The sequence below is a fragment of the Ursus americanus genome, chromosome 4, assembly GCF_024610735.1.
Source record: "Ursus americanus isolate L20-20 chromosome 4, mUrsAme1.1.p, whole genome shotgun sequence".
Taxonomy (NCBI): Eukaryota; Metazoa; Chordata; class Mammalia; order Carnivora; family Ursidae; genus Ursus; species Ursus americanus.
The window spans coordinates 53,642,552-53,669,919 of NC_142130.1; the positions used below are offsets into that span (position 1 = coordinate 53,642,552).

At 40.8% G+C, this 27,368-nt stretch overlaps 1 protein-coding gene across 40 annotated transcripts in view; it reads left to right on the forward strand.

Moving 5' to 3' along the window:
- Positions 1 to 27,368, forward strand: part of ABI3BP (ABI family member 3 binding protein) — a 232,874-nt gene that overhangs the window by 67,431 nt on the left and 138,075 nt on the right. For all 40 annotated transcript variants that reach the window (XM_087861659.1, XM_087861660.1, XM_087861662.1 and 37 more), the window contains exons 3-4: positions 12,196 to 12,264; positions 15,785 to 15,917. In XM_087861659.1, coding sequence (XP_087717785.1) covers positions 12,196 to 12,264; positions 15,785 to 15,917 — 202 coding nt within the window. The remainder of the gene's footprint in view (positions 1 to 12,195; positions 12,265 to 15,784; positions 15,918 to 27,368) is intronic.

Sequence of the window (27,368 nt, forward strand, 5' to 3'; positions counted from 1 at the left end):
CCTGGGCATTTAATGCCTGGCACTTAAGGATCCTACCTGAAGTGTTATGTCATGAAGTCCAGCGTTTGGTTATATTCTGTTTTGGATTGTTCCCTGTTTTTGTTTTGTTCTGTGTTCATTTGTGTCCTGTCTGACCAACTAAATAGTGAATTCCTTGGGGCCAGAGCTGAGTCTTACCTTCCCTCATGTACTCCACAATCAGGGTCAATAGATCTCTGGGTAAAGGAGTTGACTACTCAGAGTTTGACCGGATGTTTGCTGGAGAGTCTTCCAGTCAACAAAATAAAACATCTCTCTTTGTCCAGAGTGGTAACCTCTGGGAGGGGGGAAAAAAAGTATCCAACTGGGTTAATGCATTGGCCCTACCTTATTTCTCAGGCATAGTTAGAGTTTACACCTGTTCTGACACAATTAATACTCGTCCCCTTTCTCTCAAGTGTCCTAGTTTAGTTAAAAATTATATGCTTAATATATACTTGAGAGAAAGCCTTGAATACATAGCATGGGCCCCAGGTCTTCCACCATCTGATTCCAAGCTGGTAGCTTCACCTTTTCTCCTGCAACTGGGGACAGTCCTCAATGACAAAAGAGGAACAAAATCAAGAAGAGGTTTACTACAAGTTCGGCCCTGATGAATTCCACTCAGAAGGCTGGGCATGTAGGGGTTGGTCACACAATGCTGGAGTAGACTTTCTCACTGACCTTTTTACTGATGATTTAATGTTGTCGAGCACCTGTAATGTGCTGGGCCAAGGGCTCCACAGAAGTTAAATCCATATAGCTACCCTGGGAAGCACAAGGTATTATAATCCTCCTCTTCCCAGTGAAGACAGTAAATCCCAGAGAAGTTGAGAAATCTCTAAGTGGCAGGTTGGCTCCAGAGCCTGTCCCTTTACCTGACCACCATACCATCATACTTTCCCCATGGCACGTGAGTATTGTTTCCTTTGAACCCGACGTAAAAACTCCTCTCGTGGGGATAATTCTTGACCCCCTCCCTCTACATGGTAATGTTGACTAAAGGATTTAAAAAGAAAGAAAAACCCTGCTGACTTGAAGGCTTTGACTTTTTTACCTGATAGCTAATGGGACCTAGCTTTTATTATTTGAAAGAAAACTATCCAAAAGAAGTCCTGTGTTGTTTTTTTTTTTTATAGTACTTCCTGTAGAGATAATAACGGAGTGATAAACTCACTGGAAAATGTGTGTGTGCGTGTTACAGGCTCCCCTTCAAAAGCAAGCCCTTGCCAAACCGTAGACCAGTTCACAGACAACACCCGACATGAAATTTCTCTGTGGGGCGCACATACAAAACACAGGCAAGGAAAAAACCAGAGGCAATAAAGTCAACAATTTTAATGTCTAACAGGTCTGCTAAACTAGAAAAGGATGTGGACTGGCTGTGGGGGCAAGTGGGTAAGAGAAACAGTTTATTAAATATTTGTTTCCAGTGTCCGGGAGAGAATTTGTCAGAGCTGGAGAGTAAGGCAAGGTTATCTTGGGACAGTGGCTGAATGAGACGCTCCAGACTGTATGCCAGGACTGCGGGAAATTAAGAGCGACCTGGTACATGACAGTTGTGGACTGGGGGTGGAAGGGTCAGGTCAAGGCTGACTTCGTGGGCATGTGACCAGTGCACTCAGAAGGGCCCTGCATTACAAGTTGAATGCTTTGCTGTTGCTGCCTTCTCAGTGAAGTCAGATGGGACGGTGGCATTTGTATTGAGGGCTTGGTGCCTGGGCTCCTGTGCGCTGATGTCCCAGCCCCTCCTCTGGTTTGGTTCGAAGCCTGATCCCCTCCTGCTCCTGCTGCTAGGCCCTCCTCTTCCCACCCGGAGTGACTACTGCCGCCGTTTGCCTTCAGGAGGGACTTGGGGGTGAGTGCAGGGAGGTTTTGGTGTGCACACCCCCTTGGTGATGTCTGGCAGGACCTGGCTGCAGCAGTCCTTGCACGAGCTGGCACTGCCTCATGCACTCGTGGGGTTCTTCGGCAGGTGCAAGCCCCTCTCCTACCCCCTCGACATACACAGTCTGTCTCAGTCCAGAGATTGCAATCCTGTGGAGTCTGTGGGTTGGGATGCCCTTCCATCCACCCCTTCCTTCCCCACATCCTCTCTTCCAACCACAGCTGCATTCTCCTTTCCCATCACACTCTATGTACTACTCACTGGAGGGGGGCGGGGGGGCGGGAGTAGGTACAGTGCTGCTTTTCCTCACTGCCATCAATTTCAGACAAGTCTGAACAACACCTCCTGTAGCAAACACCCCTATGGAAGCTGTCAGCTCCCTTCAGAGCAAATCTTTGAACATTTGGAATCCCACCAGTGGAGGCTGTTCCTAGTCATTTTTGCATTAGCAGTTGTGCTGTGGTTTCATTCGGCCTTTACATCGTCCCGGCCCGCTTGGGGGGGCCTGTGGGCCACCTCTCAAAGGCTGAGAGTAGTCAGACCTCTGAGCCCCGGGGGCACAGCAGAACGTCCTGTCAAAGTGGGGATTGGTTCAGTATTCAGCTGATTTCGTGATAGAAATAATTACTGAACAGTGTAGAATTTGCTTTAAAATTTGCTTTAAATTTTTCAGGTGAAGGAGGGGTAATTCTTACATACAAACCACATATTAATTATAAGCAAAAACTTCAAGTAGTTCTACAGATAGGCTTAAAGAGTAAATTCAGCAATTACAGTTTATTGGCTTTAAAAAAAAGAAAAAAGATGATTTGCTTTTGCTGTATCCCAAACCTCTAATTAGTTTTTCGTTTCTTCTTGAAAAGCCTCAGTCCCTCCATCTTTACTCTTGCCCCAGGCTATAAAGGCATGGCGGAACAGATTCATGATTCTTTCAGAAAATAGTTGTTGTGTAATTCCTGTTTCCAGGTTTCAAAGTACAGAAATGAACAAAATATGAACGGAGTCTGGGCCAGATTCGATGCCATGCTCAGGCTACCACATCATCCTACAGGGGCTTAGAAATACTCTAAAAGTCAGAGGACTTTTATTAATTTGTGATGGTTCATAATTCTACAGACTCATTTTTTGTGCAACAAAGGGCAAAGTGCTAGGAATCCAAGTGATTTACTAAAAATTATTAAACTTTTATATTCATAGTTAAATTAGTACATTTCATGCACTTCTGACATGACTTAAAACTCTCTGTCCTCTATTTGGACTTCTGGCTTCCATGAAGCTTTGTAAAACTACGAGTTTGCACGTACCTAAGCAAACATTGCTCTTTCCCCAATTTTCTAGAAAAATGCCCCATCAGTGTTTTTCCAGAAGGGACACCAAACTTTCTGAAAGGATATCAGTGATGTTCCTGAATCGGTCGAGTCTATCAGCTGCTGCTGTTCTAGCTTTTTAATGTCACACTTAATGGTATTTTGTGGTGAGTTTTTGTGTTGATACTACCCCCTGGAGGGATGCATCAACAATACTTGAGCTTCTCCTTTTCTAGTAACTTGGCCTCAGGGTGGATGTGGACTGCAGGTCAAATACGAATCCTTTATACCTCATTGCTGGAATGCATTCGGTGGAGTGGTGTCCACGTGTTGTTATTATTTATCACTGGAAGGTGAGAATGGGTGGAGCAGGTGGGGAGTAAGGTTGGTTACCCCAGTGAAATTTAGAAGGAACGAGGAGTGGCCTTTCAAGAAATGAGTAGACACGTAGCATTTACTGTCTTTCTGTATTCCAGCTCCCTGCCAGGTTGCACACCTCTCTTTCTCAGTGAGGTTCCCCTTCATGGACCAGCAGGCCAGGGACAGTGTCTGCAGGTTTAGGCAAAGGCAGCTGAGGTAGGACTGCAGAGCTAGGGGCCCGGCTGGAGCTCTGTTGGCTTCTCCCCACCACGGCCACACTCCGGAGATTCTTTTTTTTCAGAACCGAGTAGTGGGTAAGTGGAGCTCTCTGCCTGGGCTTCAAACACAAGGAGGCTTTTCAAGGGGATTTTTCAAACAGACATGACTCAGTGTTAGTGTTGGTGAAATAAGGCGCAGGAGCTGTCTGCCAAATGCTAAAAGCTAAAGGGAATTCTTAATTTGGAGTGTGCCCATTCAGGACCGATGACAGCCAGCTGTGGCATGTGGCCCCTTGTAGATGTAAAGGAGGATTGATAATACTTATGCATGGATACGTCCCTGGCCATAGTTTGGTGGTGGTGGTGGTGTTTTTAAAGGTTTTATTTATTTATTTGACAGAGAGAGAATGAGCACAAGCAGGGGGAGCAGCAGGGAGAGGGAGAGGGAGAAGCAGTCTCCCTGCAGAGCCGGGAGCCTGATGAGGGGCTGGATCCCAGGACCCCGGGATCATGACCTGAGCTGAAGGCAGATGCTTAAGGACTGAGTCACCCAAGCACCCCTGTTTTGTTTGTTTTAGGTTTTGACAGGGATTTTATTCTTAAGTTCTTAGTAGTCCTATGATGTGCCATGTTGACATCTCATAAAATAGTTACCTTACTTTATCAAATTCTAAAACACCTTTAACTGTAAATCACACCACTCTTTCATATACAACTAAAAAACAATAAAGCTGTTGATTAATGACACTGCTCTTGCACCCCTAGGGCTTTTCTTTAATACTTTATTGAAACAACTTCCTTTGCCTCGTTGATAATAATGATACATAATGTGAACATATTATCTATTTTTTATAAAGAGATGTGATTTTATTTTTTAAATAAAGTCTTTGTTAGAATAGCTTTAGATTTACAGAAAAATTGCTCATATAGTACAGACAGTTCCTAAATACTTTACATTCAAGTTCTCCTATTCTTTTTTTTTTTTTTAAAAGCTTTTATTTATTAATTTGACAGAGACAGCCAGCGAGAGAGGGAACACAGCAGGGGAGTGGGAGAGGAAGAAGCAGGCTCCTAGCGGAGGAGCCTGATGTGGGGCTCAATCCCAGAACGCCGGGATCACGCCCTGAGCCGAAGGCAGACGCTTAATGACTGCACCACCCAGGCGCCCCTCAAGTTCTCCTATTCTAAACATGTTATGTTATATTGTGCATTTGTCACAACCAACAAACCAATATCCATACGTTATTAACTGAAGGCTGTACTTTATTTGATTTCCTTGGTTTTTACTGAAGATCCTTTTTCTCATCCTGGATTCCACGCAGGATGCCACATTATAATCTGTCACGTTTCCTCTGGCTCTGGTGGACAGGGTCTGTTTTCTCGACTTTCCTTATTTTTAGTGAAAGAATCTGGTTAGATGCTTTGTAGAATGCCCTTGGATTTAGTTTTATCTGATATTTTTCTCATGGTTAGACTGGGGCTGAGAGCTTGAGCAAGGAAAATATTACTTAAAAAAGTTTTAAAAGTAAAATAAACAACCAAAAAGAAAAAGGTTCAACAACCGCTAAATATTCTTCACCTTTAGAGTCTGAACCTTGTTTCACCTTTGACTCTGAGTTCTCAATAGCCTTGTTTTCCCACACCACAGCGTTCACTGGACCAGCAAGAATGCTAGTGACGCAGCAGCTTTGAAACCCTTCTCTACTGGGTTTTCTCCCAAATCACTGACCCTCTTCAGCCAGTTTTGAAACTGTCAATTTCTTGACTTTATTAGGAAAGGTTTCAGGTAATGACAGCAAGGTCAAAACTGCCCCTGAATGATGTAAGATACCATCGATCATAGGACGTATTTGAGAAATCTTAAAAGCTGGCGGATGGTATGTCTTAGAGCCATTTAAATAGGGTACTCTGAATTTTTAATATACCATTTCTTCTAAAACAGCTTTATTTTCAATATTGTTTAATTATCATTTGGGATTCAGATAAGACTATGTTGCTTTTATGTCTCCAAATCAAATTAAAACTAGTAAACTCTCACCTGCTAGATGAGGAGGAAATCAGATTTCTTCTCTTTAGGACTGTTTTCTCCCCAGTCTTGCAAAGCCTGAAGAGCTGGTGGAGTTCATTTGGAAGCCCATCCAACTTCTGCACAAAGTGGAAGAGCCTGGGGCTCCATTCCATTCACAGCCCCTCCCCCGTCTGCCCCTAGACCCTGGTTTTCTCTTCCTCCATCCTCTGATCAGGTGCCGACTGGCCAAAATCCCAGAGAGGGCCAGCACAGCTGCTCAGAGGAGGCCCCTCGTGTGAACAGGGCGCTAGCTTGGTGCCCACTGTTCTCCTTGCTGGGTTTCTAGGGCCCACGTTCTGCATCCCAGAGGTCTTTCTACAGCCCCAGTTACTTCAAGAAAGCAAGAGATTTCAGCCTCTTCCACTGGGGACCCAGAGGCAGCTGTCTCTCCCCCTCTCTGAGGGTGAACCAAAGATTAAGCATTACTGTTCTTTTCAAATCTCCAAATCACAAGAGGGATAATTCTACCTATTCAACTTTTTCTTTCTTTCTTTCTTTTTTTTTAACATCAAAAATCTAGTTACTGACAAAAGGTGTTTATGGGCTGTCTTTAACAGACTCAGAGTCACCTCTGAATTCATTTTCATCTTAAATCCCTTCTCTGAACCTTGGAGGATGTCTGAGATGATGTTCACCTTCTCTGACCCAACTCTTTAAAGCACCATCATATGAACCGTTGGGTGCTTGGCCCCCCTCCTGCCAGAGTAAAGCCAGCACGGTGCCCCGTATGATTTAGTAGAGGATGTATGCTTTGCTTTATGTAGTTGAAATAGAATGAGACATGATCAGAGGCACTGTATTCACATGAACTCACTCACAGTAACTTGCAAATGGCTGCTTCTGTGATTCTGTCTGAGAACAAGTGAAAATAAGCTTGAAGAGGACAGCCATACTGAGTAAAGCAAGGAGGCACCTCAAAAAGGGAATGGACATAGAAACTTAAATCTGGGTCCTGGTGAGCAAGTTTGTTCTAACTTAACAATTCTGGTAAGCTGATCTTTTGTGTAAATATTCCAGTAATGCTTTGAACCCACTGCCTCATTTTAGTCCCCCAAAGAACACATAGTATCATTGGTGATATTACTCGTTTGTTTTCCTAATCTGTGGTCTCAGATACTCGATAGAAAAGCTGAAGCAGTTTCCAAAATAGAATCCTAGGATAACATTTAAAAAAATAAAGTAATAAAAGGAAAAGAAAAATGGGAGTTGAAAGTTCTGATAAAGCCAGGAAGAGCTACTCAACAGGAACGTAGGTAGTTTCCTCTACATTACAGAAAGTTGGGTCAGATGTCTTAAGATCTATTTTACCACTTAAGATCTATTTTAAGGAAAGAGTCCATGGAATCCTTATTTATCAATTAAAAATTAGTGTTGAATTTTATCAAATGACTTTTAGTACCTGTTGAAATAGGCTTATTTTTTTTTCTTTTTATGACACATTTCTGGAATAAACTACACTTGGCCATAATATATTATTGTATTATGTGCTGGCAGATTCTGCATACCAATAAATTTTCTAGGATTTTTTGCATTGATGGGAGTATGACGAAGGAAAATTTATTCAGTGGCATCTGTTAAAGACGGTTGGAAAGACTTTATTTAAGGGCGGGGACTATTGCAATCAGCGTAGGGACTGCTACGATGGCATCTTGCAGTGTGGCAGAGAGATCGAGCTTCACTCCGAATGCAAGGAAAAGTGGGAGTTTACAGCCCCGGAGCAGGACAGGAATGCGTGGATGGAAAATGAGAAGAAACATGAGGGTAAGGACGGGGGAACCTGGCTAAACTAACCTGCGGACTCTTGCTGAAGGCAGGCCGGGGCGGTCAGGGGATGGTGGAGGAGGGGAGCCTCACGTGTGCTGAGGTATGTGATCAGGTATGGACGGCAGGGCGTTCTGGCCAAACTGTTTTAGCAAAACACGTGGTAACATTGGACGACACAGAGATGAACACAAATGAAGCCCAAAAGTCAGGGCCTTGTTAAAAAGAGCTCATAAGAGCCTACTTAGAGTCTGGTCAGGACAGAGGGTCTTTGTATGGTGTGTAATTTTATTTTATTTTTTAATTTTATTTATTTATTTTTAAAGATTTTATTTATTTGAGAGAGACAGCCAGCGAGAGAGGGAACACAAGCAGGTGGAGTGGGAGAGGAAGAAGCAGACTTCCACCGGAGCAGGGAGCCCGATGCGGGACTCGATCCTAGAACCCTGGGCTCACGCCCTGGGCCAAAGGCAGATGCTTAACGACTGAGCCACCCAGGCGCCCCTGTAATTTTATTTTTGTGAAATTTTTGCATTTTGGAGCCTGTGGCGATTGCTTTAAAAAAAAAAAAAAGCTTTCAACATTTTCCTTCCTTTTTATAAGTCCTCAGGGTCTCTTAAGACACAAATTTCTGCTTTCAGGAAGTCCTCATCTTTATTGTTATATGAGCTACCACTAAATTAGCACTTTGTGTGATAGGTACTGTGAAAGCTTAATCATCACTAAGATCCCTGTGCGGCTAGGAACTATGATTTTTTTCCCATTTTGCAGGAGAGGAAACAGATGCACATACATTAAGCACTCACCTTATATAAGCAACTAGCGAGCAGAGATCTGATTCCAGGCTCTAGAGGACATGCTTTTGTGTCTAGAAATTTCGTTTGATATGAAATCAAATTGTGAAAAAGATGGCAGGGGTAAATTATTATTTTTGTTCAAGCCTCTTATATAATTTCCTGAGGATCATCCTGGCTTATTAAATGTTATTTCATGGAAATTTGCACTGCAGAAATAAACCTCACTATGACTTCATTCTAAAGCAGTGTGGCTTGCAAGGTGGCTGTCTTCCAATAAAAATGTGAGAATTGGGATTTATCAAACAGAGTGATTATGGAAGAATGATTTGCATTACCGAAAAATCTAGCACTTTATAAAGGATTTCAATAATAAATTTCCTTAAACAGGAAGCTGTCCCAATCCTTCACCTCAGGGCATTTGAAATAGTAAGCAAGTTAGATGTAATTAGTCTACAACATGGTATAAGCTTAATGATTAGGAATGGAAAGTTGGTTAAAGTAACTGCATTCTACACAAATTTGCTTAAATTGACATTTTAATTACATACATTTTCTAAAGAAAATGCCAAAACACATTGGCGTGTGTTACCAGAATTGCTGATCGAGACAAGTGTATATATTTCCAGGCTGCTACAAATTCACAAAGAATTTCAGAGCGCAGAACTGAAATAGAAATTTTGGTTTTTTAGTTGTTTTATTTTTCCATGTTTGTGTTCCAAATCGAGTGCAAAGACTGCTGAAATACATGAATGTTGGAAGTTTCTAATGAGTAGTGAGAGGCTGCATATCTGCACCCAGTTCCCGACATCTGCTCCAATTTGTAATTGGCTGTCACAGCCTCGGTTTTATGCAAAATGACTGATCATAACAAAAATTACTCTTAAATTGCTCATATAACCATATGTCTTGGATCATGGCACTATCTTTGGCTTCTGCGTATGTTATTTTTCTAGTATTTCAGGCCTTTTTTTTTTTTTTAAACCACTGAGGCAGAATTGAATTAATGTGCATCAAGGAAGGAAATAGACTCTGCCACAGTGAGTGTTACTTAAGAAAAATAGAGATTTAGCTTTGTTTTCTAGAAGTAAATTCAAGGTAACATATAGTTTGCATGGCCAAGTTAAAAATAAATACAAGGCCCTTGTTTCAAAAAGCAGGAGAAAATTGTCATTAAAGATACTAAAATATTTCCTTTCTTCCACAGCTTCTCAACTTATGATGATGTTATTTTATTTGCTATTTCATGTCATTAGTAAATTAAAATTTTAAATTATTTACGTGAATTTTGCCATTTATCTTTACGTTGTGCAATGCTAGTTTAAAATGAAAATATAGGCCTTCAACTAAGCAGAATCACAGATCACACAATTTGTGCTTTGTCCCTGATACAGGCATGTGTATTTCATTCTTGCCAGAAGAGTGGAAATACACAAAACTAGCTGCTCTTTTTCCTTCACTTCTTGACACGTGTACATTCTATAACTTTGCCTTTGGCTTACTTACAAGTGAGGAAGAAGGGAGAAGCACGGGAACTGGGGGTTGCTCCAGCTTCCCCTTTCCTTCTAGGTGCTCCTTCTCAGCATAAGTGGTAGGCAAATACAGAGAACTAACATGAGGAGGAGAGGATACTACAGGATTGCTTGGTCGTTTGTGTTACAATGCCATTGCCTTCTGCGTGGAAGCAAGTTTTGGTTTGCTTGAACAGTGTGTCCTCACAGGTCCCCTCCATGCCCTCTTCCTCAGCCAGAGATGCAGTAAGCTTGCCTTGTTTGGCCTTAGAGTCTTGCTGAACCCCCATCTGTCCTGGGTCCCTGGGAACGCTATGCTGAGAGGGCAACTCAACCACTGTATGGGTGTGGAAGAGACTGTAGGCCTGCCTGTTGTTCCTGTCTCCTCTGCTCGCACACAGGCTTTATGGTCCCTTCAGACTGCCCTTAAAAACCCAGAGGCAAAGATAAAACTATTAAGAATTTCAAGATGCTGACAGCAGGGCATTAATTCAAGCACGAGACCCTTCTGAGCATGGGGCCCTGTGTGACGGTGCATGTTGCCTGCCCATGAAGCTGACCCTGCCTCTGTGACCTCCTCTACAAATTGTGGTGATAATAGTGTGTGTCAAATAGGATTGCTGTGAGGAGTAAATAAGTCACAAATGTAAAGTGTTTAATAAGCACCCTACACATATATGTGGTACTTTCTTAATACTTATATTGCTTTATATCCCAAATAAAATCAGGAAATGTATTATGTTCCTATTAGGGACCTTGATTTAGGTTAAGCATTCCTGTATAAGCTCCACTAAGCAAGATATGCCTTCAAACATGAGACTCTGAAACATAACGAATCTTCTTTTATCTGTGTTGTGGTCATGAGGCAATTACCAGTAAGTGGGCAAAGCTCTGAGGTCGGTTCGAGAGGTTACCTGGTTTCCTTTATGTGGTATAATTACTGTAGCAGGTTACAGCAAATAAGGCTGTGTGGGGTGTCCAGAAAAAGACAAAGGCTCAAGTCATTCGAAGTGGCTGAATGGCCAGGTTGTCTGTAGCTGAGAATGAGGTCAGCCCTGTAAAGCCTTGGGCAGAGAAGGCATCTGTTCCAAACTCAGAGGGGACACCCTTAAACCCAGAATGAAAACAGACGTGAGCTCTGAGTGAGCAGGGGTGAACTCTTGTTGACTGCAGCATCCAGACAAAACTGGGTGTAGAATGAATTTCAGGAGCCAAGGTCACCGCAGAGCTACTGTAGATAATAGTCATCAGTCAGTTCAGTAGACATGCGTATGAAATGCTATTTAGTACACCCAATGTATATTTCACTTATTTATGTATATTTAAATCAACCATCTTGGAAACAGCAATTCAAAAAAAAGAAAGATTTGATAAATTATTAGCTCCCGATTTACTGTGTACTGATTGTTTAAACATTTTATTTAAAACCTAAATTTTTTTTTAAAGATTTTACTAATTTATTTTTACAGAGAGAGAGAGAGCGAGCACACAAGCAGGAGGGGCAGGGAGAGGGAGAGGGAGAGAGAGTATCAGGCCAACTCTGTGCTGAGGGCAGAGCTGCAGGGCTCGATCTCACCATCCTGAGATCACGACCTGAGCCAAAACCAGGAGTTGGACGCTTAACCAACGGCACCACCCAGGCTCCCCTAAAGCCTAAATATTTTTAAAAGAGATTCTCTTTTTATTTATTTTCCATTGTAGATGAAAAGTATACCAACCTGAAATTGTGACCTTGTTTAAACATTGCTCACAAAAATGATTGGTTGAATATGCTAACAGGCTGAGAAATTATGCAAATAGGATAAAAATAAATAGAACATTATGAATATTCATATTACTACAGAAGTGAGCCGTTTCAGATCATACAGCAGGTGAGATCCTGTTGTGTCTCATGTGTCTTATGCAACTATGATTTTCCTTCTTGGATTCTGAAGTATCAGGCTGAGTCCTGTGAAGAGTAGGATAACGAAGTGGATATGATTGGATTTTTAAAAAATCCCTTTGGGAAGGATTGATGAAAATGTGGCACAAAATCTGTGCCTAGCAAGATTGGTTTTGAAAATCTGGATTTAATTTTCATTTTAAGAACTTAATGGACTGAACCGTCTCAGGAAGTATTAACTTTCCACATTCCTGGGTCGTCTCCTCCGCTGGTGCTGTGGTTACAATGACTAAGGCCCGGGGAACACTGAGTCAGGACGTGCGTTTGCGGTCGGTCGCGGATGTCGCTCCCTCGCAGAGAATTTGATAAATACTGTGATCTTTTCCAGATGCAGAGCCTAAATACCTGATTGTTGTGCGGCCTGCCCCTCCTCCCAGTCAAAAGAAGTCATGCTCAGGTATATTCTGCTCATTTTTCAGGTTCTGTTCACTGTAAACCATGCTTTTTCATGTCTGCCTGTGGAGACCAAGTGCGTTGGGGAGGCCTTTGGAATGCGGACTAGAATATGTGAGACAGCAGCCCCATGGCAGCAGATACCCTGCTCCCTGCTTGCGGGTGTTACAGTCAGTCGGGATCTGATCCCAGCACCGCAGACAAAGCTATAGGGAATTTAGGCAAATCACTGACCTTCTTGGTGCCTCCTTTCACCTGCATTCCAGAGTCCTTGTGGGGCTTACGTGAGTTCATGGTGTGGCCTTGTAGGACAGGGCCTGGCCCACAGCAAGTGCTGGCTTCGAGTTAGCTCCTGTTAGCCTGAATCTACTTTGCAGTGTGTCAACTCAGGCCCGCTCTGGAGCTTTCCAGACTTCAAGGGCAAAATCTGATGTCTAACCTTTGTTGAAGGAGACTGTTTACATTTCAAAAGCATCGCTCCTTCGCGTGCATGGTAAATGGGTTGGAACTTGGGTTCTACTTTACTCCTCCTGTCTCCCTTTGGGACCCTCTTCTATTGAGTCCAACATGAGAGCAAGGACTGCTTTCCCCGAAGAGCAACACAACGCCGAGACTCCTGGGGAGAGGGAGACTGGAAACAGGAAAGTAAATAACCTATGAACGTATGAGTAGAAACATTTTCCACAGGCTAAAGAAAGATGAAAACCGTACATTGTCCCAATTTCACTACTAAAATTTCTTCTCAGATCAAAAAAGCAGGCCACTGCTCTCAGAACCTAAAAGAGCTGGGAATATGCCTTTACCGTCCGATGTCACATCTCCCTAACTGTACATAGTTGATAAAAATGCTTTTCTTTTCTTTCTTTTTTTTTTTTTAAGATTTTATTTATTTATTTGACAGAGAGAGACAGCCAGAGAGAGAGGGAACACAGGCAGGGGGAGTGGGAGAGGAAGAAGAAGGCTCTCAGCGGAGGAGCCTGATGTGGGGCTCGATCCCATAACACTGGGATCACGCCCTGAGCCGAAGGCAGACGCTTAACTGCTGTGCCACCCAGGCGCCCCTTATTTTCTTTTTCATCTAATGTGAACTGCTTTTAATATTTCCTAATCATGTTTATCTTTTATAGTACACTAGATGTCAAGCAAAAAGGATCTCTTTTGTTTGTTCTATGTTTCTAGAGGGATGAAATGGGCTGGGGGAGCGTACAGATCCTCACACCGGCCCTTTGCAGCTGTGTATGTCCTATCTTCCGGCTGCGTCAGCCACGCCTGTTACCAGAAATTTGTTGCCACAGTCCCCTCCCCTCCTTCTGTTGGTTTTCACTTCTTTTTAAAGAAGCAGTAAACAGTCAAACATTTTGAAAAATACAAATTCCTTTTCCTGGACTCCTAAATTCTCCCAAAGCATGAGGGAAATTTCAGTGACTCCTTATAACTTATAATGATAGTTGTCATTTCAAGACTTTATTTCAAAATATTTAAAAAAGTCAAGAAGTATTAGTATGGATCCATGGGATTCTGGCTTCATGTTCATCAAAGTATTTCTCAATACAAACATACAAAAATGTGTAAGGAGTGTCAAAAGAGTGATTACACCTTAGTCACACTTTATAACTTAGTCACACTTTATAACTTCATTTGGGAACTTGTAGGACACTGGTCTGGAAATTATTTTTCCCTTTGTGGCGACCAGCTCAGGAAATTGTTTCATCTTGCTCAGGATATAATACCCCACCTTTCCTTTCAGGCAACGGATGTAATTTTTTTGTAGTCTGCATTTGAGAATGATACAATGACTAATGCATTAACTTCGATTCATTTTATATTTGCATCTGCCACATAAATTTTAATCATTTTTATATCCAAACTTAGTGAAATAATTATTTTATGGTCATGTAGGCCTTAGGTTCCCCTGGAGAAAGGAAAAGTTATCTTTTGTGTCTGAATGGCATAATCTTCATACAGTGTGAGCTATGCCAATGATGTAGTGTAGAAAACAAAAAAACCCCCAAGAACTAGATTACATTCAGAAGACGGAAATTTGAATCTTGATCTTGCTCTTGGTGTGACCTTGGATACCCTTGAAACTTCTCTGGGCCTTATTTTTCATTTGTAAAATGAGATAGTTGTATTACATTAGTGAAAACCAACTCAGGGGTGGCAGGAGGAATATCAGAATCCCTTCAAGCCTTTTTCAAACTACATAAACCCCTTACCCTCACTAGGTTCTAATCTACCCTCTTTGGGAGTCAGACTTGGGCTCTGGGAATCACAATCACACAAGGCAGTATTACAGGTGGAGGTGGAAAACTTTATGGAGAAGGAAAAAAGCATGTTTGCAAACAAATAAACAGCTATCCTTGACAATTATTTCAAATATCTTTTAAAAAATTCAGCTATGTTACCATGAAACAATCGGCCACCACTAGGCTATATATGTTCTGGACTGAGAAGTTTTTTCACCAGAATAACAACTCACGGAACTTAAATCTAACAGAAGCAGTAAGGATGGGACAATTTTAAAGGGCATTTGGTTCAGATAACTTTAACTAAGCTTATATAAGAGGTACCTTCCTACCTATTAGTTCCTACTGCATTTGATCAAAATAAGGTAAGTTCTTCCAATAGCAAATATAACAGGCGTGGTCTCATAAAATTAAAGAGGGAATCCAATGGAAATAAAAAGAATGTTTTACGTTCTGCATAGTTTTATTAGCTATCTTATTGTATTTTTATGTTACTTACAGATCTTTTAATGAGCCATGGCAAAGGATCTTCATTGCTCTTTTTTATTGTCCCCCGTTCCTGAAGTTTCAAATATATTTGAAAATGCAAATACCTTCCCCCCCATATGCTGGAAAAGAATCTAAAGTGGTTTATCACCATCACTTGGCGTTGCCCAAATCCAATTCATCCCATCAGAACAACTGTACTCCTGTGTCATCCAAATTCTGCCAGCATTATTAAGAATGTGTAAAAAATGTGTATACATTTTCCATTTAGACAATCAGTATTTAAAAAAAAAGGCCTATTGTAATAGTATGACAAGGGATTTTATACTTCTAAATTGGTTTTAAAAAAGAATATAACCTACATTTCACACTAATTCATAGTCTTGGGAGAAGAGGGAAAAACCAACATGCTTTTATTGTATCTGTAAAAGAAATGAAGTGAGCGAAAGCAGTTGCATTATTTATTTCACTGCTAATAGCCACGACTTTCATATTCATCCGTAACCCATAAGAAAACAAAACCTAGGTATGATTGCATATAGTTTACATGCATATTACCCATATATGTATGCATATATACATATACACATAAATCTCAAAATGATATTTTGTTTGGTTTATGCTTAAATTCATGGGCAAAAAAAATTGGTAATATTTGTGCACTCCGTGAGAAGAAAAGGAGCTTGATGCTTTCATGCTCTTTATCATCTTCCCAAGTCATTTTCATGCATTCTACCGCAATCATAAAAATATACTGTGTTACCGGAATTAACCTGCACGTTACCTCCGTAGGTAAAGCACGCTCTCGCAAACCTCTCCAGCTGGTGGTTGGCACTCTGACACCAAGCTCTGTATTCCTGTCCTGGGGTTTCCTCATTAACCCGCACCATGACTGGACATTGCCGAGTCACTGTCCCAATGACAGGTAATTCATCCTTACAAAGGATTTTTTTTTGTTTTTACCTGAAAATTCACTCTTGCTTTTAGTAGTATCTGTGCATGCTCTGGAAGAATGAATAAATATCAGGGGCTTCAGCACATATCGATCACCCATTAGCTATACAGCCTGTTCTGGGTGTGAGAGGAAGGAAGACACTGAGGGTCCCTACCCTTGAGAGAATTATCATCTACCTGAGTAGAAAACACATGCAAGCATTTGTTTCTTCCCAAAGAATAAAGTACAAGGGAGCATGAGCCAAATAGCAAGTGGGGAGCTTCAGTGAGAACAGTAATAAAAGCTCAGAGGAAAAGGCCCAAGGCAGTTAGGAAAGATGGTTAAAAGTGGGAAATGCTGACCTTTGGTTGGAAAGGGATGGAACTTTGGTTTGACAGTTGAAGAAGTGCTAGAAGCAGTAGTTCTCAAAGGGTGGCCCCAAGCCAAGCAGCATCAAGATCAGCTGGGTTCACTTCTCAAGGCCCCCTCCAGATCTACCGAATCCGAAGCTCTGAAGGTGGGCCCAGGAATCTGTTTTAACAAGCCCTCTGGAAGATTCTGATGCCTACTTACGTTTGAGAATCACTGGTTTAGAAAACTGGAGAGTTAGACAGGGGGCGAGATGTAGACAGAGGAAAAGCACAGGTTTGGAGGTGAAGCTCCTATCTTCCTTAGCAGGACAAAATAAGAAAATCTAAGTATATTTTTAAAGCATGGCCATTCATCCACCCAGCACATATATTCGGCATGGTCTATGTGCTGGGCAGTGTACAACATGCTGAAGCTGGGAAATAAAATGGTTGTTTATCATAAATATTTACTATGTTCTCTTTAAAATTCAGAACTTTGCATCTGACATGCATTCTAAATTCTCGGGCTTCAACAAAGGCATTTCATTAATTTTTTTTAATTTTAAAAAGACTCAAGGTGATTTTTAAATTGTGGAAGTTTGATTTCCTTTCTAATAAAAAATGTGCTGTTGAGGTATAATTTAAGTCCAGGACAATGCACAGCTTGATCAGTTACGAAAATGCACGTGATCATGTATCCTCTGCTCCCTCGGGAAAGAGAACATTGTCATCCTTCCAGCCAGAAGCTTCCTCAAGAAGCAGCCACTGAGGGGATTTCCATCACTGTAGATTAGGTTGCCTAATTATGCCTCACCTATAATTACACATAAATTGAATCATATACTATGTTGTTCTTGTGTCTGTCTGTTTGCATTCAGCATATTTTGAGTTTCACTGAATGCATTGCAGGTATTAATAGTTCATTCCTTTTTTTTAATTCTTGAGTTGTATTCCGTTATGTGGCTATTCCAGCATTTATTATCTACTCTCTTGTTGGTAGACACCCAATTGTGTCTTGTTTTGGGTTATTATGAAATTAGACTTTACAAATTTTTTTGTAGAAGACTTTATGGAGTATCTTTTAATGTCTCTTAGATAAATACCTAGGAGTGGAATTGCTGGGTCACAGGGGAAATGTTTGTTTATTTATTTATTTATTTATTTATTTAGCCTGACTTTTCCACTTACACTCGCATAGGCGATATGAGAGTTCAAATTGTTCCACATCCTCAGCAGCATTTCATGCCACAAGCATTTTGCATTTTTGCCGTTCTGGCACAGCAGCGTCTTGTGAGAGTTTTAATACACACTTCTCTTGTCCTAACAATACGGAGCACTTTTTCATAGGCTTTTTGTCTTGATCTCTCTTGCGTGGTGTTTTGTTTTTATTTGTCGAAATTGAAAAGAAAGAAGGACCTTTAAAAATGTAAGTTCTCAAGAGTACCTTTCATATGACTTTGATTAGGAAATCTAGACTAAGAAAAATAATAGATTTTTCCTTCACATGTTCATAGTTCTGCAGGAAGAAATTATTGGAAAAAGCCATGTAGACGGTATTGCCAAAACCAATTTTTTTTTTTAAAAATAAGCTTGAGATGTTTCAAAGAATCTGAAATGTTCCTTTATCACTCATCACTAAGTCCATAACTCATTTTGTTTGGAAAATGGACTCTTAGAAGAACATGCTTTCTTGTGATAATTCCAGCTTTACTTAGTGCTAAGAAAATTAACACTTATGGATTGCTTTCTTACTCCTTTTCATTTTCTTTAGTCTTTAATTAAAAAAGACCAAAGGGGGGTGGGAAGGAAGAAAGGAAATCTGTTGCTCTTGTAGCAAAATGCAGCTGATCTTAATAGTTACTTAACTTGCTTGATAAATTCATGAAGTTTGGTGACCTGCAAATTCATAGAGAAAGCTTTGGATATGATTTCTTCCCCTGTCCTCAAACTTTTCCTTCAATTTCCCTTGGTCTTACCCCTTCATGAAAGCCTTTATCTGATGCTGATTCTAACTGATAGATGTTGCCATAGTTTGATAGCATAAGGAGGTAATAGGGAGGAGAGGAGCAGATGACCTGGTAAAGCTAGAACATTAACAAGGCAATTGAGGAGAAGACCCAAGCTACTCAAACCATGTGTGCGCCTCTCCCTCACCTCCTTGCTCACACACCCTGGCTTTGCTCTTCTCATCAAATAGATGGAGTCATGCCCATCAGATCACACTAGGCAAAATCAGTAATTCTACTTAGAACAAAGTTTTTTTAAAAGATTCAACAATAGCATATCGAGATGCTTGTAAACTTTCAAACCTGAATGAGTGGGACAAGCAAGGTATCCTTGACAGAAATAGGGGACTCTTAGGACATGACTAAAAGGGAAGAATTCAGTGGTGATGCCTGGAAAAAAGCACTTGGAGTTCTTGTGGATTTCATTTACACATGTCTCCTTTATTCCTAGTTAGTACTGTTAATAAAGAGCTGACATTTAAAGTCTTGGTGGAATCTGAGAAAAAGTAGTAGTCCTTGTTTAAAAGCTCTGGAACTACTGTGCACATTATAAACCCCCAAATAAATCCACCAGGATTCTAAATCAATGTAATTAGAAGCAGACTTGGAGAAATCTACCCCTACATGATGGTGGGTTGTTTTGTTTTGTTTAGAATTTCAACTAAGCCAGTAGGTTAGAATAAGGAGTAGTAGCTATAGGGAATGATTACTTCTTGAAGACTGGAAGATTAATATGCTGAATTTTTCCTTCAAGAGTACCTTCTTAAAAAATCGTTGGAATCTAATCCATCAAATTCTAATATTGGCACCCTGTGTAAAGTCTCTGATTCTTAAAAAAAAAAAAATCACTTCTTATTGATTTGTACAGCCCCATTTATCCTATGCAATGCAAAATAATTTGTTGGAAATTTTTTTCTTTATACTTTGATTTTGGACTTTCTGTATCCAAGTTCTGTGTAGTAAGTTTCCAGAGAGAAAACCCGTTTCATTTTGTTTTAAATTTGGAAGTATTAATGGAGTATCATTTTATTCTTCATGACACGTGGCGCTATTCCTGTTTGCACAGGGTCCATATGGGTATCCATGTTCTTAAATCCTTTTCTGAATTCACACTGGAAAATAGATGTGCTTAATTTACAGTTTTTATTCTTAATAGGCTTTGAATGGAAGAACATACACATTTGTCCTTAATACATCTAAGGTCCAAAGAAAACTTTCCAAATTGGCCCAAATGAAGAGTAAAACATGTTTTTAACCAAAATTTATTTCCTCATTAATAGCTTATTTTTTCCTTCCCATGTTTCCAGCTTTTTAAAGTGTTCAAGATTGCTTTAGTTCTCACTCCTTTGCCAACTTATTAAAGCTTTATGATTTGTTTAGAAATCATTTTCACATTTTCTAGCACTTTCACATTGTACTTATTTACTGTTAATGTAGAATGAGGCCCCCCCTTCTCAGCCAGTCCAGAACAGGCCCTTGCCTTTCTATTTCTTCCCCCCTAGTTTTTAAGAAGTGAATATTTTTGATGTCTGTGCATTTTCACTTGATTGAACCCAATGCCTTGTTTTCCATTTGTCTTTCCATGTAAATTTTAAGCTGTGTGAGGACAGGGACCATGTGTATTTTAACCAGTTTAATCTTCCCAGTCCCTGGGTCAGCATCTGGCACATAGTAGGCCTTCAGTAAATATTTACGTTGAATAAATAAAGAGTAAAACACCAGCATTTTCACAATGATGTCTCGCCATTACTTCAAACTTAGCGTGACAAAATCAAACACCTACTTTTCCTCTTGATAATCAGCTCCATTTCTTATACTTTCCAAAGTACCTTAATTCTTCCATTCATCCTAACTTGAAACTTGATTCATTTTTAATTTTTCTTCTCCTACAGCTAATGAGCCCCCAGGTTTTCTGGGTGCTGGCTTTGGGAAGAACTCACATCAATGTCTTCTATTTCTCCACATCCACGCCAATGATTCCAATTCAGACACTCTTCACCTTACCCTGATTCCTGGGAATAGCATCCGGGCTACTTTCCCTGGCTCCTTTCCTATCGCAGTCCGTCCTGGCTTCTGCAACGCCGAGGAAATTTAGATTATCTACCATCAGCTCACTCTTTCTTCACCCCAGATTTCTCTTTCTTCTCTTCTTTCCAAGGAATCCATTTCTGACTTCAGGCAGTGCTCGTCATCCTGTCCCATCCATGCTCTGTAAGCCTGCACTCTCACATTTCATGCTTACTGCCATTGGGGCCCTGCCTCCTGCTTCAAACATGTTCAAGATTTCCCTACTCCAGAACAACACCTTCTGTTGATCCTGTTCTCTCTTCCAAGTGATTTTTTCAATCTCTTAATTCCAGAACTTCTCAGAGTGGTCTGCTCTTATTCCCAGTTTCCATACCCCCTCCCCATAGTCTTTATGCCCTTTCAGTGGCTTCCCTTCCCTTTCTGCCATTCCACTGAAATATCTCTTTGTGGTCACCAATGATCAATTAATTGCTAAATCCAAAAGAATTTTCTCAGTTCTTACCCTTTTTAACCTCTCTGTGGAATTGGTGGGCCAGCTTCCTTTTTTGATATATATTTATATTTATTTATTTTATAAGTAGGCTCCATGCCCAGCGTGGAGCCTAGTGCGGGGCTCGAACTCATGACCCTGAGATTAAGACCTGAGCTGAAATCAAGAGTCAGATGCTTAATTGACTGAGCCAAACAGGTGCCCCTTTTTGACATTTTTATGTAGAGTTTTCTCTTTTTTTCTCCTCTCTTCTGCTAATTTGTTGTCGTACCTCCCCAAAATGGAATCGAGTTTTATCCTTGGATCTCTCATCTTTGTTTCCCCCTTATCTCATCTGTGTTGTCTTTAACCATCACTTCCAAGTAGAACAGTGGTTCTCAAACTCTGTGCACACAAATCACATAAAAGACCTTGTTACAATGCAGATTCTGGCTCCATAGGCCTGAGAAAGAGCCTGAGATTCTGTATTTCTAAGGGGTCACAAGAAGCGCTGATGTTGCTGTTGTCCCAAGAGCAGTGGGAGTGACAAGGATGTATATGACTTCCAGCGTTGACATCTGATCTTGACTCATTCCCAGAGTTTCTAAGACTGTGTTTTTAGTTGATGGAATCCTCTCCATTAGAGAGGCCAAACAATGGTGGTTAGTACATCGAACTCCAATAAAGCTAACATCTTCTATACCACCCAAAGAGCTCCTTTCCATTACTTTAATTTCCTTCAAGTCGTATCTCTTTTGTAGAGATATAATTTTGATCTATTTTCTTTTCATTTCTTCCATGATTCATTCCTTTGTTCTCTCATTTCTGGACTACAGCAATAATCGAGATTCCTCCCTCCAATTTCCCTCTAATTCTTCCACTGCTGGTAAGTCTAGCCTCCTTCATCACTGCTCAACTTTATTCACCAGCTGAAGAATCCCCACCAGGTCCTCACTGCCTGGTAAAAGAAATCTTAGAGTCTCTCATACAACCTGTCTCTAAGAATATATGAGTCATGCTCCTGCCATGAGTTTTAAATCTGGACTACTTTGTTTTCCTGGACTTACATAGGATGTCCTGCTTTAAATCCTACCCCTGAGATTTAAAATGTGGTCTGTCCATTTCAGCAGTTCAGGCTGCAGAGTGCTGTACCCAGCCACACTCAGGACCCCGTGCTTTTCATCCCAACTTCCTTAGTCCTATCCATTTGTATACCTACCCTGCCTCACTCTGCTGTGAGCTCATTTTTGAAGTTTTCATGATGCCCTGATCATCTTCCATTGCATGTGGATCTTAGCGTCATGCTTTATAATAGTAGGTCTCAACAAAGGTCCAAGGGAATAAGCAGATGGAATGTTGTTCAAAGCTAGCCTTCAGAATCATCTGGTCAGGGGCCCCTGGGTGGTGCAATCGGTTAAGAGACCGACTCCTGGTTTAGGCTCAGGTCATAATCTCAGGGTGATGGGATCAAGCCCTGTGGGGCTCGTGCTCAGCACAGTGTCTACTTAAGATTCTCTCTCCTCTCTCCCTCTGTCCCCCCCCCCCCCCAAATAAATAATCTTCAAAAAAAAAAATCATCTGGTCAGGCCATCTAGCTCTTGAATCTCTTCTGCAACCTCTCCCATCCAGATCCAGCAATGGTAACAGCATAGACATTGAGGATACAAATTCTGGTCAGATTGACCTAAGATCAAAATCCTGTTGGCGCCTGGGTGGCACAGTGGTTAAGTGTCTGCCTTCGGCTCAGGGCGTGATCCCAGCATTCTGGGATCGAGCCCCACATCAGGCTCCTCTGCTATGAGCCTGCTTCTTCCTCTCCCACTCCCCCTGCTTGTGTTCCCTCTCTTGCTGGCTGTCTCTGTCGAATAAATATAAATCCTGTTTTATAACTGCCATTTTAGGCAAGCTATTCTGTTTTAGATAGCACTAAAATCACTAGAAACTTATTCCTTCTGTTGATTTTAAGCCAGCCACCAGGAGGTGATAAAGAAGAGAGATTTTGGGAATTTTTTACCAGCTTGAAAATTATTTTGAGTCCAAAGATAATAAACACCTAAACTGGTCCCATAAGTGCTTAGAAATAGAGAAGAGACAAGTAAGAGGAATCATACAGTGAAACATAAGTGGGCTTGAGAACCGATTGGCCATGAGGGGAGAAGGCACCAGAAGTCAACAGGAATAGGAGCAGATCTGCAGAAGAATATGAGTAGATTTTAAGGTCGTTAGGAAATTCATGGAGGATTAAATCATTAGATTTGATCAAAAGGTTTTATCGACAGATCAGACACCAGATTACAAAGAGATTTAGGCATCACGAGTGATGAGAAAGTAGGATAAGGTAGATTACTTTGAAGAAATTTTGTGTTGGTGCCACCTGGGTGGCTCAGTCAGTAGAGCGTCTGCCTTCAGCCCAGGTCATGATCCCGGGGTTCTGGGCTCGAGCCCTGCATCGGGCTCCCTGCTCAGCCTGGAGCCTGCTTCTCCCTCTGCCGATCCATTGCTTGTGTACGTGCATGAGCGCTCTTTCTCATATAAATAAAACCTTTTTTAAAAAAAAGAATGTTTTATTTATTCATTTGAGACAGAGAGCAGGAGCAGTGGGGAGTGGCAGAGGAAGAGGGAGAAGCAGACACCCCGCTGAGCAGGGAGCTCAATCCCCAGGACCTGGAGATCACGACTTGAGCCGAAGGCAGATGCTTAACCATCTGAGCCACCGGGCACCCGTCAAATAAATAGAATCTTTAAAAAAAGTAATTTTGTGTTAAAAGATAGCAGGGATAAAAAGGGAATATTCATTTTATTTTTGCTAGAATGAAAAGCATTTAACAGTTATTCAACTCAGAGAGTGAGAGAATGGAATAAGGAAATGGTATAAAATTACCAAGATGCTTATGTGAACCCTGAAATCAGAGTGGGGGGCAGGGAGGGAGTGATAGGGAGAGATGCTTTGAGAAGAATGGAGTGAGGGCAGAATTTGTATCAGCAGTCACAGTCTCCACAAGGCAAGAAGCAAAAATATTGACAAAGGAGGTGTCAGGAAGTGTCCTTTGATATGAAGAGAGCAAAAAATATGCGGAATAGATGCTTTAGGAAATATAACAGTAGTTAATTACATAGAAACAAAAACATCACTGGAAAAAAAGCATAGAAAGCCCAAATGATAGCCAACCACGTGTATCAAGCCAGGCCAGTTTGTGAAAGGACTAAATTTATCTTGACATTACTCAATTTCTGCTCTTGGTAATTCACTGCCAGTTATTTCATAAATTTTGTTTATGGGGATTCTATCCTGTGTTCTGCCTCTGTGTTTTATTGGAATAAAATGTCTGATAGGCAGCTACAGTCATCTTTTACGAAGAGAAAGGATCTCAAAGATTGTCTAATCCACCCCTGTTCTCTTTTGAGGGAGAAAAATGAGGAGTAAGTGGGCAAAGACTCCCATGAAATCAGGCTTCTAGTTTGCAGCTGACACATACCCAAGCCAAGCCACTGCCTGCCTTCTCCACGACATTTCCAGGAGCTACGGATTTTGTTTAAGCTACAATAACCGTTACGGTCAATATTCGTACCATTAGGGAGATGTAAGCGGAGATCATTGTAATCGAACCAAACACTACCTTCAATGGTTCCTTACCACTTAGGACATGAACTTGTTCTCAAAGTCCCAAGTTGCTAGAGGCAGGCTTTCCAGAGGTCCGATCCGATGACCTTCCCTGAATGCTACCTGTATCTTTAATAGACTTGTGCTTATGTCCAAATTTAATCATCCTCAGAAAAGGGTGCAGTCAATGTTTGATCCTGAGTCTCCTCAGACAATAATGGGAAGTCTGTGACTCTATGTTATGGTAAATACACAATGAAATAACAAACCTTTCCTAATGTTAGACGGACTTAGGATTGTCCTCTTCCCTTCTGGGTCATTTTACCTGTCTTTTCTCATCTCCTTTGGCCAAGCCCCGCAGTAAAAAGACAGTCTAGTGCAGTACTAAAGATATTAGCTTAGGGGCCAGAAAAGAGCCATTTGCCTGGCTCTGTCACTGGTGATCAGAACTTAGACACTTGTCCCTTTTTCTTCTGTAATGATTCTTATTCTCTCTTCAGGGTTTATTGTATGAATAAACTGAAACACATTTTAAAATCTTAAGCCCTCTGCAAATGTTCGAGGTAGACATTTATTGTATTGTCCTTCAGTTTGCATTGATTCTGTGGGAATATTGAGTTTGGTAAGTGAAACCTTACACAATGACACATTGAAAAAGATCAGTTGTAAACTCGATTGTTTAGATTAGTGGTTTTTGGTGATGGAATTATTGGCCATGTAGAGTAATTATATTCTAATTTTAGAATGAGCCCATGAGCACTGAAGTATCCTTTCTATTCATTCCACAAATATTTATGGAGTACCTCCTCTGTGCTAGGTTTCAGCTTTGTTTATCATTGTAAGGCCTAAAGCTAGCTTTAAAATCAAGGAAATTTGATTACTTTATGCCAAATAGTCTTACTGACTCTTTTAACACTTAGAACTTGCCTATATGATAGAGTTATCAATGAAGCCACTGTTGACAAGGATAACCTCTCTGAAGCAGAAGAGAAAAGTTAGCTGCCTGCACATTTATTTTTCCTGACAAACTTGGTATCAGAGAGGGTATTTCAAATGCTTTGTGATCAAGATAAAAAAATTCGGAGGATGGATTTTTTTTTTTAACATGTGGGTAAGATCATAAAGCATTTTTATACCATTTCATTCCTAGAAAGATGATATAAAATCAAGCTTATTGGTAATCCTGGAATCTGGCCTTTGGTCATTATGTTAGCAGCCCCTCCCCCCCCCCATCATATGAGCAATTGAGGGATTGAGAGATGTGTCCAAAGTAGAGCTGCATAATTGTGGTCTCCCCTCCGGTCTGATTTTAGCTTCTCTGAACTCTGACATCTTGTCGTATCCAAGGCGGGGGAAAAAAACAGTAGAAATTCCATGCAGCATACTTGTCAATAAACGTTTCATGGATTTCTGTTGATGTTTCAACTTACAGGACACAGAGGATTAGTATTCCATACCGTTTGTTCCCAGTAGCAGTTAATATTTTGGCTGAACAGCCTCCTTCACTCATTCTGGCTTTTGCTTCTCTGACAGTAGTTTTACTAGAGAGAAGGAGGCTAATGAATGACTTCGGGCACTTCAGTAGCTTGTAACGAGTAGGAACGTAGGCTGAATACACAAATACATTCAAGATACAAATGTACAGAAACACGGACAATCCTCCCCTCTCTGTATTTGTTAAATAATAGCCCCCTGCTGACTAAAGGGACATTCAACGTGTGCATTTGCACGGGGTCGCCCACTTAGAAGGGCCCATGCTTGGTTTAATGCTCTCCTTTGTCTTGAAATTCTTAATCAATTTTGAACAAGGGGTCCCATGTTTTCATTTTGGAATGAGCCTCATAAATTGTGTAGCCAGCCCTGGCCGTTGTTTCCAGAGATTCTGGGTAATTGTGTTGGTGTAGCTTCGACAGCTTGCTCCCGGCACTTAGAGGTGGCACGGTCAACATTTTTAGCACGAGTATGAGTGACTGTGGAAGGCTTTAAAAGCAACTAGCCTAAATCTTGGCCCATTAGATTATGCTAGGGGTGGGGAATGGGGGAGAGGTACTAAATTTTTGAGAGAAAATTTAAAATAGAAGAACTTAAAATAGTACAAAAACACCTATGTTTCCATCATCATACTTGACAAGTATTATTTTATTTACTGAAAATGTTTATTTACAAATAAAAAGCAGATAAAATTTACCTTTTGGCCCCACCTCTAACCTTATTTAACTCACTGGGAACTAAAGCTCTACCATAAATATTAGAACCTTACAATATTTGTTGTCCCTCTACAATGCCAAAAATAATATACGGAAACACAGGCTTTTTTTGTGTGTGTGAGTGTTTCAATATTTATGTAAATCATATGAGACTGTGTATCATCTTGTAATTTGCTATTTTCATTCAATATTTTGTTTATAAAATCTGTTCATACTGATACACGTGACTCTAGCTCGTTCCTTCTTGTTACCGTACGCAGTACTGGTGAACTCCCCTGTCCTGACCTGTCCTGACCTACCGGCCCACTTTGTGAGGCCGTGCAGAGCAGGGTCAAGAGGAATCTTTGTATTCTGGTTCTGCCACTGGTTAAAGTCACTGGGTGGGTAACAATGGGCAAATTAAGTGATCTTTCTGAATCTCTATTTTCACATTTGTAAAATGGGATTAATAACTTCTACTTAAGATGACTTTAAGATATTTAAATGAGAGAATATATATAAAACCTCGCATGTGATAAAAGTGCAAAAAAAGTGGGGAGGATTAGCATTACTTTACCATATATATGGCTGAATATTACAAAGCCCTAAGCATATACGTAACCATGATCTTAAATTTGCATTGTTTCATTTTTTTTTTCATTGTACCCTTAGCTTGGCTGTGGTCTTGATTCTATTTTTATAATGAAAAGAAAATTTTACCCTTAAAACGCAGTCCTCGATGCATCTTAGAGCTTCAGGTTCCCCTTTTACAAAATTGAACGATGCTACCTTAATGGATGTT